This window comes from Camponotus vicinus, unplaced genomic scaffold (genome assembly GCF_025532165.1).
Source record: "Camponotus vicinus isolate PSW18456_S1 unplaced genomic scaffold, iyCamVici1.0 SCAF_10, whole genome shotgun sequence".
NCBI lineage: Eukaryota > Metazoa > Arthropoda > Insecta > Hymenoptera > Formicidae > Camponotus > Camponotus vicinus.
The window spans coordinates 17,230,983-17,243,913 of record NW_028141946.1 but is presented as its reverse complement, the minus strand read 5'-3'; the positions used below and the strand labels follow the sequence as shown (position 1 = coordinate 17,243,913).

At 31.7% G+C, this 12,931-nt stretch overlaps 2 protein-coding genes across 2 annotated transcripts; one reads left to right on the top strand and one right to left on the bottom strand.

Moving 5' to 3' along the window:
* Positions 1–535: 535 nt before the first annotated feature.
* LOC145960992 (dnaJ homolog subfamily B member 12) lies at positions 536–5,245 on the bottom strand. The gene is made up of 8 exons (XM_083080760.1): positions 4,708–5,245; positions 4,230–4,383; positions 3,906–4,051; positions 3,689–3,829; positions 1,999–2,132; positions 1,812–1,927; positions 1,564–1,727; positions 536–1,415 (listed from the first exon to the last, which is right to left on the bottom strand). Exons 1-8 carry the CDS (start codon positions 4,838–4,840, stop codon positions 1,306–1,308), a joined length of 1,098 nt encoding a protein of 365 aa, XP_082936886.1. The 5' UTR covers positions 4,841–5,245; the 3' UTR covers positions 536–1,305.
* Positions 5,246–6,721: 1,476 nt separating this feature from the next.
* LOC145960470 (WD repeat-containing protein 43) lies at positions 6,722–11,702 on the top strand. The gene is made up of 6 exons (XM_083079969.1): positions 6,722–6,994; positions 8,522–9,019; positions 9,407–9,863; positions 10,024–10,327; positions 10,454–10,701; positions 10,779–11,702. The coding sequence occupies exons 1-6, from the start codon at positions 6,794–6,796 to the stop codon at positions 10,952–10,954; spliced, it is 1,884 nt and encodes a 627-aa protein (XP_082936095.1). The 5' UTR covers positions 6,722–6,793; the 3' UTR covers positions 10,955–11,702.
* Positions 11,703–12,931: the final 1,229 nt, after the last annotated feature.

Below are 12,931 nucleotides of genomic sequence, written 5' to 3'. Positions count from 1 at the left end.
CCGGTTCTCCCTTGTAAAAAAATCTTTTTGTTACTAATAGAATCTTACTCGCTAAGCGATTCCAATCAATTTTCGACTAGCATAGAATTAAAGTTACATCAAAATTACAGTGCCAAAAAATATTGTAAATAGAGGATTAGAATGATAAAAATTTAATTTAAATTTTGAATATTATGTCAATGTATATTATGTTTTTTACAATTATAAAATTGATAAAAGAAATGTCGAGACAAATATAATTCAAGTAAAAAAATGATTGCAATTTGATATGATGTCGCTTGAAGATTATATTTAAAATATTATTTAAAGTTCATATATGTGTGTGTTTATAAAGTCAACAACTTAATATAGAGATTAAAAGACTTGCAAAAAATAATTAATTGACTGAGAGTTTAAAATATGCATATTTCTAATGAATTTTCCTGCTTCTCCTTTAAATTGCACTTTTATAATCATAAATTTATCTTTAAAAATTGCCAAAAATGCAAATATCATATAGGCCAATGAGTTATAACATTCCAAGTGCAAATATAAATAACTGACATTAGATGCATTTATATTTTTTCAATTACAATAGGAAAAGATAATGAAATTTATCACATTACATATTATCATGAAATAAATTGTGGATTCGCAAATTTGTGACATTACATATACATGACATATTCATCTAAATTATCTGTGATTGTATCAACAAGAGTACTAGGCTTTCATCTTAATTACTCATTATAAATAACTGAGTATTCAGGATGACTGTTACATCTCCTAAAGATATTTCACTGCATCATTAGTTTGTATGAAAAGTTGAAGGAGTATTATATTATTTTTTCTATATAACTTTTAAATAATCTTTATAAAACCAGGCTTATAAATTCCATATGTATATGTATATATGTATATGTATATATGTATATATACACATATATATACACACACACACACACACACACACACACACATTTTTTAAAATGGATTATAAGAAGTATGAACAAAATTTTCCTTTATTTTTACTCGCGCGAGTCCAACTGAAGAATAAAACCTTATTCACTTTGAACACTCAGTCATTCATTATGCAGTTTATAATTTATGCATAGAATAAACAGCTAAAAAGTAGTCCAAATGTATGTTCTCTATGTGGACTTTGAAATATGATTTACCCTTCGGGTGTATAGAAATATGATATATGTAATTGCATTTTATATGCCAAATTTTCATCACACCCAAAAACAATTATGTACGTATAAATATAATATACATTTATCTACACAATAGATCTTCTATTTAATTCATATTTTTTATCAGAATTTATCTTGCACTTTCTTGTATTTTCTTACATGAAGGCATTTCGAGATTTTTAGCTTTCATATATAAATCATGATCTCCGAAATTACGGGCTTTCCACATCATGGCTTCCTCTAAAAAAGGATAAAATTTAAAACTTGTTTCAAATCTTCCAAAAAAAAAAGGAAAGGAAGAGAAAATTATAATTATTGTAACAATATTTAAAAAATATGTTGGATATATATTGAAAAGAAAAAAAAGAAAGGAATTCTGTATACATACTGTAATTTTTCTCTCTTGCACAGGCTTGTCTTAAATTATTGAAGTATTCTTCTTCGATTGAATTTTCTAGCCTACGTAAACTGCCTTGATATTCACTATGAAAGTTTTCTTTAACATAATATGGAACATGTTGAATTTGAGTTGTTCTGGCCACAGAATATTTCCTGCAAGTGAGAAGAAAGTCACATGTATGTATATTTTATTACACAATTTCCCATTAAGATCAAATTGCTATTAATTATTCTTACGAATTTGAATGCAGACTATATACTGGATCAGATATGAAGAAACTACTCATCATAGTTAACAATATTAGTAATAAAACTGGTAACATCTGAAGAAATGTAGTATATCCATTTGCTTGCTGTAAAATGTTTTATGTTGTAAATAAACAGTGTAAATTGCTCTAGCAATAAAATTTCTGTTCTACTTTACCTGAGAGTGAGCATGTTGCGCTTGCGCCTCTTGCTGCCTCGTCCATCTCCCACCTGTTCGACGCATATAAAATTCTTGTTGCGGAAAGCCAACGCCAAAGAACATATTAAATAGTTCCTCAGCTGTGATATCAGCTAAAGATATACAGATATTTTAGATGATATAGGAGAGATCGAATTCAGATAAATATAAATAGATAGATAATAGATGATATAGGAGAGTTTTAATCTAGATCCTCTGAGGGGAAGTCGGGGGAATCACGATGCATCTGGTAAGCGAGGGATAAGAGAGGTTTGAAAATAATTTTTTTTTTTCAAATAAAAATATTACAATTTATTCAAAAATATATATATACTTTTTACGAATGTATGTGTTAATATAATAATATATAAAATATGATATAAGGTAATAACAAAAATATAAAATTTAAAAATTTAATAAAAATTCAATGATAAGATAAACGAATAAAAAATGAGCATAACAAATTAAATATGCAAAATAAATACAATAATATATAATTTTAACAAAAATATATAATACATATTTGATCCATGGTGCAACTGAAACAAAAACAACATTGCATTAATAAATTTATTTTAATATCTATAATTTAAAAAATATTTACATTAGCCTTCTAAAGCCATGAAACTCCATTTATCCTTCTTCCGCTCTTCCTCCTCGTTCCACTCATTCTCCTCAATTATCCCCTTCTAGGGCTCCAACCTGAAGAGCCACCGCAGGTCAAAGATGTTCAACATCCACCCATTGACTTCCTCATATTGGCTACTTCCGGAATGTCGCTCCACATATCCGATACCGACAATGAGTACGGATGCACCGAAATGAGAGAGAGCAATTGGCGCATATGTGAAACGACATCCCGGAAGTCGCTCCGAGAAAGTTTATGGGTGAATGTTTGAGGACATCTTTGACCTGCGGCGGCTCTTCCGGTTGGAGCTCTATGAAGAGATAAGAGAAGGACGAATGGAGCGAGGACGAGGAGTGGGAGGAGGATGAATGCAGTTCTATAGACTTAGTCTAATGTAATCTCTTTTTTTAAATATTTTATAGATATTAAAATAAATTTACTAATGCAATGTTGTTTTTGTTTCAGTTCAGTGACACACCCCAATCCATCATATATTATATATTTGTATTATCATTATATGTATTTTTATATTCTTTTTATATTTTTATATTTTAATCTTTTATGCAATTTTTGTATTTTTATTCTCTTATGTTATTATTGTACTTTTAAATTTTATATTTTTACATTATTGTTATTTTATATCATATTTTATATATTATTATTAACACACACATACATTTGAATAAATTGCAGTATTTTTATTTGGGAAAAAAAAATTCCACATCTCTCTCATTCTCACACTATCACTTCCCCTTGCTTATCGGACGCATTGCGAACTCCCTCCCCGTGTCCACCGGTCGCACCTCGTGATATTTACTTTCTCCCCTCCCCACGCGCGCCGGTTCTCCCCGCCTAACACCCTTCTCAGAGGACTTGGATTAAAACTCTTTTATATTTTCTATTTTTTGTCATTTCTTTCTAATAATATAATATAAAATAATACAAATATTAGGATGTGACACAAATAATAGGACAATAAAAAATTCCGAATAATAATAGGAAAGTTAAAAATTCCGAATTTAATTAATATCTTGTTGGTACCTTCAAATCCACGAGTATAGTTATAATGTGTATGACCTTGACGATGTTGGGCATTTTGCATTCGTTCTTCTTCAGGACCATACAAGTCATATTGTTTTCGCTTCTCCGGATCGATGAGAATAGCGACTGCATTACCAATGGCTGTAAAGAAATAAGATTTCTTATTTATATTTGCTATAAATAATTCTCTATCGCAGCTATATCAAGTATATCTTACCTTTAAAAGCTTCAGCCGCCCCTGGTGCTTTATTTTTGTCAGGATGTAGTTGAAGGGCTAATTTCTTATAAGCTTTTTTAATATCACTGTCTGTAGCATCTTTGCTGACTCCTAAAATCTCGTAATAATCCTTGCATTTTTTTATCCTGAAAGAATCAGCATCCTTGTAAAAAAAAGTATGTTTCACGTATAAAATGAGTGCTGAACAGAGAATGAATAATAATTAAGTAAACGAAATATAAAGCAATCATGAACAAATATATGTTTCTTGAATGTCGCAATCCGTTTGAGATGTTGAAACAATCTCACCATTAAAGTATCTACCTTTTCACGTGATCCAACTGTTCTTTCGTGTAATCCGAATTAGTCTGGGAATGTGTTCCATCTTTAGTCGCACTTTGGCGCTTCCTAACAGTAGGCTCGGCAGCTTCTGGTTTCTGGTTTTGCTTTGAAAGTATCGCCACTTCTGCCAACAGTTCTATAAATACATAATCGTGTTGATTACTGCTTCATGACACTTGTTTCATCGCTCTCTGCCAAAAAAGGTTTACAGAAACTGCTCTCCCAAGACAAGGAAAATTAAAAGTAAAAATTGTGTGCGTGAAATAAATCAAGAACTACATAAAATCATCAACTCTCCCCATGCAGCGCAGACCATTGTTGCTACATTGCAGCAATATTGTTATTACATTCCAGCAATATTGCAGCAACATTGCAATATTGCTGACAGCAAGCAATACAAAAAGATCCTCGTCGGCCGAATTTAACATTGCTTAATCGTCCCCCTGGAAGTCACACGTACCCTCAGCCTTCTTCGTCGGATAAAGCCTCTGGGCCTTGCGAATAAACTTCTCGGCCTCCTCGTATTTTCTCTCCCGCATAAACCGCTCGGCGAGTTCCGTGCATCGCTCCGCCTCGTCCTTGTTGCTGTCCATCTTGTCCGTCGTCAGGAACCGAAAGTCACAGTCTTGTATTGTATCGCACGACAGAGTGACGGGGCAAAAATGTTAAATAAGTCGCGAAGGAGGAACCGAACTCTCAGCACTCTTGACCGCGGCGTGTGACTCGATCACACGTCACGAGCATCGTTACTCGTTACATCGGCCGAGTAGCAGACGATTAAAAGCGCGAGTAGCAGACGAACGCCATCGTAACGTCAATTAATCACCTACCGCGATATTTCGGCCGAACGAGCACACACGACGGACAAGATGCGCGCGCGCGCGCGCGAACAGCTGGCTGTATCGGGGAGGAAAAACTTTCGCGATCCGCGAAAATTGATTCGACGAATCCGAAAGTTTCGAAACATCGACGCTCAATTGCGCGTTGCACGGTGCATGGTACTTGTTTGACGCGGATTGGCCGGATTGGAAGGCCAATAGGTTATTTCCCCTCTGGGGAAATTTTACCTTTCGCCGCGTTTTCATGGACGTGAATAATTATATTTTAATGTATTTAATGTATATATATATATAAATTATCATATATAATATTTAAATTATCAATATATAAATATACTAATAAATAAATATATATATATATATATATATATATATATATATATATATATATATATACTATCCCAGCAAACACCAAATAACATTTATATAATTGTTAGTTTTGTAATTTCTCACTCAACAATATAACTGTTACATGTTATATAACTGTTACATAACATGTAAACAGTTATATTGTTGAGTGGGAAATTATAAGTAACAGTTATATAACTGTTATTAACAATTATTAACAGTTATATAACAGTTATATAACTGTTTTTTGGTGTCTGCTGGGATATTATTTAAATATAAATACAAACTGGAGTGATTCTTCAAAGATGAAAGAGATCTAATCTTATCTAATCCTAACCAAAATCGTAGAAAAAAATATATACATGCAGGATAGATAGAATTGCTATTTTTATCAGGGATTCGCTGATTAAAATTATTATTAAAAGTACTTTAAAATTGAAAAAAAAAGAAAAATTTCCTACCATTTCCACAACTTTACTATCTTTTATAAATAAAACCGAAACATTTTTTGGAAATTGCGTATCGTTTTTATTGGTAAATAAAAGCCATTTAATGAGCAACTTTTATATTTCAAATATGTAATATAAAAAGAGAGAGAAAAATATTTATCCAAAAACTAGTACAGAGAAAATTCGCTTTAATATACCGGGTGTTTTCTATTTAGCGATATAAATCGACACAAACGTCATTCCCTCTTTTTCCAGCATCAATGAATAAGAAACAAGGACTAACCTATACAACCCATACAGCACAGAATATTGCAGTAATATTGTGGCAATATTGAAATGTTGCTGCAATGTTACAACAATATTAATAATATTGCTGTAACATTTCAGCAACATTGCAGCAATATTATTAATATTCTTGTAACATTGCAGCAACACTGCAGCAATATTATTAATATTGTTGTAGCATTGCAGCAATATTATTAATATTGTTGTAACATTTCAGCAACATTGCAGCAATATTATTAATATTGTTGTAACATTGGAGCAACACCGCAGCAATATTATTAATATTGTTGTGACGTTTCAGCAACATCGCAGCAATATTATTAATATTATTGTAACATTGCAGCAATATTATTAATGTTGTTGTAACATTGCAGCAATATTATTAATATTTGTTGTAACATTGCAGCAACACTGCAGCAATATTATTTAATATTGTTGTAACATTGCAGCAACATTGCAAATATCGTTGTAATATTGCAGCAACATTGCAATATTACTGCAATATTACTGTAATGTTCTGTAATGTGCTGTATGGGGAACGACGCCTGTGTCGTCAAATGGAAACCACCATGAGCTCGTGCTGGCTGACAAACGCACACACCTCAGTACACTTTATCGAGGCAAGATGGCGAGCACGGCCTGTTGTTCCGCCTTCTCTCCGGACGGTCAATATTACGCGTATTGCGGCAACGACGGCAAATTGAGGATCTGGGAGACCGCGAGCGGCCGGTTGAGGCACGAGTATATCCCTAATCAGCACTTATCCTCGCCGTGCAGCGTCATAGGATGGGTCCTCGTGAGCCAGCAATCGGCGGGCAACGCATCGGTAAGACACGCCATGTGCTTCCCGAATGAAACGCGGCTCCCCTCGTTCGCTCTTTTTACGCCTTGTTTGTCGCAAAATTTTAATTTTCCCTTTCGAGCTCACGATCCTCCCCCGATCCCTACGAACGCTTTTATGTTATTTCTTTTCTTCTCTTTTTTTTTTTTATCTTATTCACATGCCATTATCTCGTTGAGGTTAGGTTGAAAACGCGCGCTCGTGTATCTCGAGATCTTTAGCGAGTTTCTCGTTGATCTCGTGACAATGACACTTTTAAATTTCGATAGAAAGGAGATAAAAAGGGAAAAAATACTTTGGAAATATTAAGTGTATGAATAAGACTTCCACTATTTTTTATGAAATAAATTTTTTACTATTTTCAGTGTTATTCTTAATATCTATTTATTATACATGTACAATTTAATTAAAAATAATCTCCATAATTTTTCAACACTTCTACTTTTCAGGCAAGATTCTAGATTGATAGAAAGTTTCATCTTTGTCCCTGTGATGAATTCATTTTTCTCTTATTCTTTGACATTTCTAAATTTTCTATCAGACAAAGTATGCTGTATTGATTGAAACAAATAATTATTTGAAAGCATTATGTCGGCGATTATGTCTAGTGAATTGGGAGCAAAAGAATTCAGCCAAGTTCTAATGACATGCTCTTGATAAATTTTGCCCCATGAGACTAATACACACATGTACAGTTTAATAAAAATTATAAAGTAATATCTGTAATTTTTCAGCATTTTTCTTTATTTTTCAGGTAAAATTCCAGATTGATAGAAAGTCTAATCTTTACCCCTGTGATGAATTCATTTTCATACTTCTTTGACATTTCTAAATTTTAGACAAAGTATCGCATTAATTATAATTGTCTGAAGGCATCATGTCTAGTGAATATGATGGTTGGGAATAAAAGAGTTCAGCAAGTTCTAATAATATGCTCTTGATAAATTTTGTCACATGAGACAGTCAGGTATGATTTGACTATGAATTTTGAATCTCATAAAATAGTAATTGTTGATCACTATCGACTTAGTTCATTGAGGAATTGGAAAGAAAATAACTCTTTAGAGAAATATCATCCAGTAGATTTTTATACTTGGTTTCAGGGCAAAATAGATCAACAGGATATTATTGGAACTTGGCTAGATTGATTTGTCTCTCCAAGGTATATGCGTTAGACATAGCACCTTTAGGCTATTATTTATTTCAATCAATCCAGCATGCTCTGATAAAAAATTCAGAATATCAAAGAAATAAGAAAATGATTTGAATTTGATGATAAATTTGCAAGTAAATGCCAGACTTTCTAACAATTCAGAATCTATAATTTACTTGAAAACTGGAAAAAGTGCTGAAAAATGATGGAGTTACTTTTATGATTAAACTATACATGTATAATTTATTAATAAATATTGAATTTTATAAAAAATAATGAAAAACCTACTTATACAATTAATATATATACTTCTATCAAGTATGTAATATATGACATATATCTTCCATGTCTCTCTCAAGCCATCATCGAGGAAAAGACGCAGAAAAAAATCAGTTTCGGAGGATGTCGAGCACAAGCCTGTGGTGGCGATGGGTTCGGCTAGTGGGAAAGTCATGTTGTACGATGTAGCAACCGCTCATGTCAACGTTGTATTGGAGAACGGTCATTCGTCCACAGTTACGGCGATGGCCTGGTCAACGTGCAGCGGACTGATCACTGCGGCTGATGATTGTCACATTGTCGAATGGAATCTACAAGAGAACGGAATCAAGTGTAAATGGAAATCGGGCAAGGCAAAAGTCACAGCTCTGGCAATCCCAGCTAATGGAAAGTCTTTGTTATCCGCCGAGAGGATAATCAAGTGGTGGAGTTTGACGACGAAACAATTGATTCGCACGTTTACCGGACATGCCAATCAGGTCATCTTTCTTCATACGGTAAAAGTAGACGACTCAACCAGTTACCTAATCAGCGGTGCTCGCGCGGACGGTTATCTCTCTGTATGGTCGTTAGACAAGGTATATTATATTCAATTTCACTTCTCAATACATATAGTGACTTGTAATTACTATATAAAATGTTATGGGTCTTTCTGATTTAATTTTAAGGAGAAAAATTCCTACAAGAGTAGCAATGTATCAAAAGTTTTTGAAATTAAATTGTTGGAATGCATAAATAACAAGAGTTTAATTTTTACATAATTTTAAACAGAGCTTAGTAGAATTTTAACTTATACAAAAACATAATTTCACTGCAAAAGTAAAAAAACAATGCAATAAAAACTTAAATCTTTCTTGATGTTCTATTACAAAGATTTTTATTCTCAAATTTAATTAAAGATTTCAATTTTGAATATTATAAAATATACAAATTTTACATTTAAATTGCTTTTTGACTTTGTTTAGCATAAAAATGACAAAACGTCGATGGCAACATTATCCTTGCAAGATGAAGCTACATCCATTTCGACAATTGTTGTAGAAGAATCGCAACAAGTTGTTATATTGGGTACTACTCGATCGGGTCAAGCGCAATTGTTCAAGTATCAACAAAATGGTCACACAAAACCATTGAAACCATCTCTAAACATTGCGGTTGCAGCAGATGTCAATCAGAAGGAGACTGTTCAACAGATTCCTATTTTAGCAGGCCATTTAACCGAGGATGAAAAAGTATTGTTGATGTATGGTAGTTACTTGAATTTGACGTTCGAGAAAGTTACGCCCGACTTTTCGGACAAAATACAATGTTTAGTTAGATCGGAAAAGTTGGACACGAAAAAATTAAAAGAAAAAAAAGAAGAGACAGTTTCTAAAGTAAAACCTACCTCGATAGAAGAAGATGTTGAATATCTTGCGCCAGGTAACTTGGCATATAATTATAATTTCTATTTTTTCTCCCTTCTTTACAGTTTATTATAAAGTAAACAGTTGGTTACAATATATCAATCAATGATGAACAAGCATAAAAGATAGTGAATATTATAAAGATAAGAGAAAATACAGAAATATTCTTATTACAGGAGTAGGAGTCACGACATTGAAAAGAAATAGGACCAGTTCAGGTTCTCAATTACTCTTAAAAGATAGATTAGAGAATCTTAGTTTGGATACAGACGGGAACACATCAGGAAGGGTACCGTCGAAAGGAGCCAATACACAATTATTAATGCAAGCATTGAACAGCAAAGATAAAACCATTTTGGCGACGGTGTTGTTCACAAAGAACGAAACTGTAATTCGTAATACCATCGCGAAATTGCCAGTACAAGCAATAGCGCCGTTGCTTAAGGAATTGACCGTTATGTTGCAAGGCAAAACATATGCGTAATTATATTGTGTTATCCTCTATTTTTTTCTGTATAAATTCTCCAAAATTATTGTTTTTCGTGAGACCATGTAAAATTTGTATCTAATTTCACTTCATTTCTAAATTAAAACGTCTATATTTAGGAGTAAAATTGCGGTGATGTGGTTGCAAGCTTTGATCACAACTCATGCGGCGCACTTGATGTCGCGACCAGACATCGCGGAAGCGTTCAGTCCTATTCTAAGTTTTATTGATGCAAAGTTAATGCTTTTGACGGCTGTACAAAGATTAAGAGGTAGAGTTTCCCTAATAACGGGACAAATATCTCAAGCTAACGAGGAACATAATAAGGACATCATGGAGGAGAGCTTGCTCGTTTATCAAGATCCAGGTTAGTTTATTGATAATTCAAAAAAATTTTGTAATTTAAATAAACATTATTACATTAAAAATGTAATGTATATGCAGATTCGTCGGATGAAGGTGCTGACAAAGAGGATATTGATTTGAGCAGCGAATCCGACGACAATTGGGAAGAAATGTCGGATCAGGATGTTCAAGATGAGCAAGATGAAGAAGATATCAAAAGCATTAAATCCGAAAATGACGATGTGGATGATGACAATGATTCTATGCATAGTTGAATATTCAATCAAGTTGATTAATTGACAGAATAACTTACTTAATCATTAATTCATTGAAGGCCGTAAACCCACTTCCAACGATTTGCAATTTGCTACAATATTCAAGACAGAAATTCATTTATAATCTTATATGGTGCATATAACTGATATATATTTTTTTGTATATGTATGTCCTTTAATTCTTTATAAGTATTTTTATATTATATGGACATGTATAAAATTATAAATAGATTTTTGTCACAAATATATATTATAATTTATTTAAAACAAACCTAAAGAATATCATAATTATGTTTTTGTCGAAGAATTAAATTATAATACAAGAATCATTAAATAAGATGCCTCAAATATATTTTTTTGAGAGGAAGGAGATATAAAATAAAATTATAAAATGATAAAATTTTGTTCCAAGAATGATATATTGGCCAGAAATGATTTCTCTTGGTAATATTATTCTGTTAAAAATTTTTACTTGTTGGAGCAGTTGTTGTTAACAACGTTATATATAAACTTTAATAATAATAAAAAAAAACAGAGTACCGCCTTTTATATTACAATAATTCTTTTCAGTAACAGCTTTGTCTGTCATCCTTGATGAGAACGACTGTAATACTGTGTAATGTAATACTGTATAATGCTGTATAAAATATACTCTTTTCTTGTAGAAACGTTTATTTTTACTGTTATGTAAAATGGATCTAAGAAAAAAACCAAATTATATATAAAACATACTTTAATAATTTTATAACGATCATCATTGTATACCCAGTTTTCCACGATGAATAAAATATGAGAGTATATTATTTCATGCTTATAATTAATAAATAATTAGTATTATCAAGTGTAATAAGTTGTAATGCTTTTCGTATGCTTCTTATTATAAAATATCTATCGATTTATTAATAAAGATATATGAATATAAAAATAATGTAAGAGAATCAAAGTATTTTTTATAAATAAAATTTAGGATTTGTAATATGGGAGTCCTTGTATAAGTCGTATTATTTGTATCAAAGTATCGATTTCTTTTTTTAAAACATATTTACACGCGTAATGTTTTCTCTGTTTCATATAACTTTCAGATAACTCGATAATATTTTGAGATCATAAATCGAATCCGTTCCAATAGCGTTTTTCACAGTACGATAAATATGTAAAAAAATTTGTTATATTTTGTAAAATTGTGTGATAATTTGCTATTACTTTTTTTTTAAATAGAGTTAAAATTTTATTTCTATTTTAATGCTCACAGAAACACATGGAATACTTAAAAATTTTTTACCAGGTGTCCAGAATTCAAAATCAGATGAGAGATATTAAAATATATATTTTTATTAAAAAATTTCTTTTGAGATGAAATCTTGGAGAGGAGTGTATCATATTGTGTATTTTATATTATTTTATTTTTTTTTTCATTTAATATCGTTATCGTTCTAGTGATACAACTACGAAAAATGTAGTAGAGAAATATACATATACACTCACCTAATCTCTCTCGTTTACGTTTTATTCGAACTGTGTGGAGATTACTTGTGTATTATCATGCAAAATTCTGTTATTTACGGGGACTTTAAATCAGCCGACACATAATTATCGAATTTCGACAAGAAGGCTCGATAAACTTGATGAACTTTAAAGACCGGCCGGTCGAGCGATATAAAATGTCGCGTGTCGTCAAGTATGTGTATTGAGAATATATGTTTATAATGAATTTGTTAAACACATGCTTAAATATTCCGACTTGTAAGAAATAAATACCCTCTCTCAGTGTCTTGTTTATCGGAGATTTATTGCAGAATAGTTGAAGACCATTTTATAGTTAAGTACTTTTCCAAATGGTAGTAGAATTTAGCTTCTTATGAAGAAGTAAATAAATATTCAAGCTTGTTGATATTCTTATGGAAATCACGTGTTTGTGGATTTTATATTTATCAGAAATTCTAAACTTTTACAGATCTGTTTGATTACTTTTCCAAC

What these genes read in the sequence shown, in the direction of transcription:
- LOC145960992 (XM_083080760.1), bottom strand. Translation starts at nt 4,840, where the DNA reads ATGGACAGCAACAAGGACGAGGCGGAGCGATGCACGGAACTCGCCGAG. An exon ending in CTATACTCGTGGATTTGAAG is followed by an intron (nt 2,133 to 3,688) that starts GTACCAACAAGA and finishes GTATATCTTTAG; the next exon opens with CTGATATCACAGCTGAGGAA. An exon ending in TGCAAGAGAGAAAAATTACA is followed by an intron (nt 1,416 to 1,563) that starts GTATGTATACAG and finishes ATCCTTTTTTAG; the next exon opens with AGGAAGCCATGATGTGGAAA.
- LOC145960470 (XM_083079969.1), top strand. Translation starts at nt 6,794, where the DNA reads ATGGCGAGCACGGCCTGTTGTTCCGCCTTCTCTCCGGACGGTCAATAT. An exon ending in CTGTATGGTCGTTAGACAAG is followed by an intron (nt 9,020 to 9,406) that starts GTATATTATATT and finishes GACTTTGTTTAG; the next exon opens with CATAAAAATGACAAAACGTC. An exon ending in GCTCGTTTATCAAGATCCAG is followed by an intron (nt 10,702 to 10,778) that starts GTTAGTTTATTG and finishes ATGTATATGCAG; the next exon opens with ATTCGTCGGATGAAGGTGCT.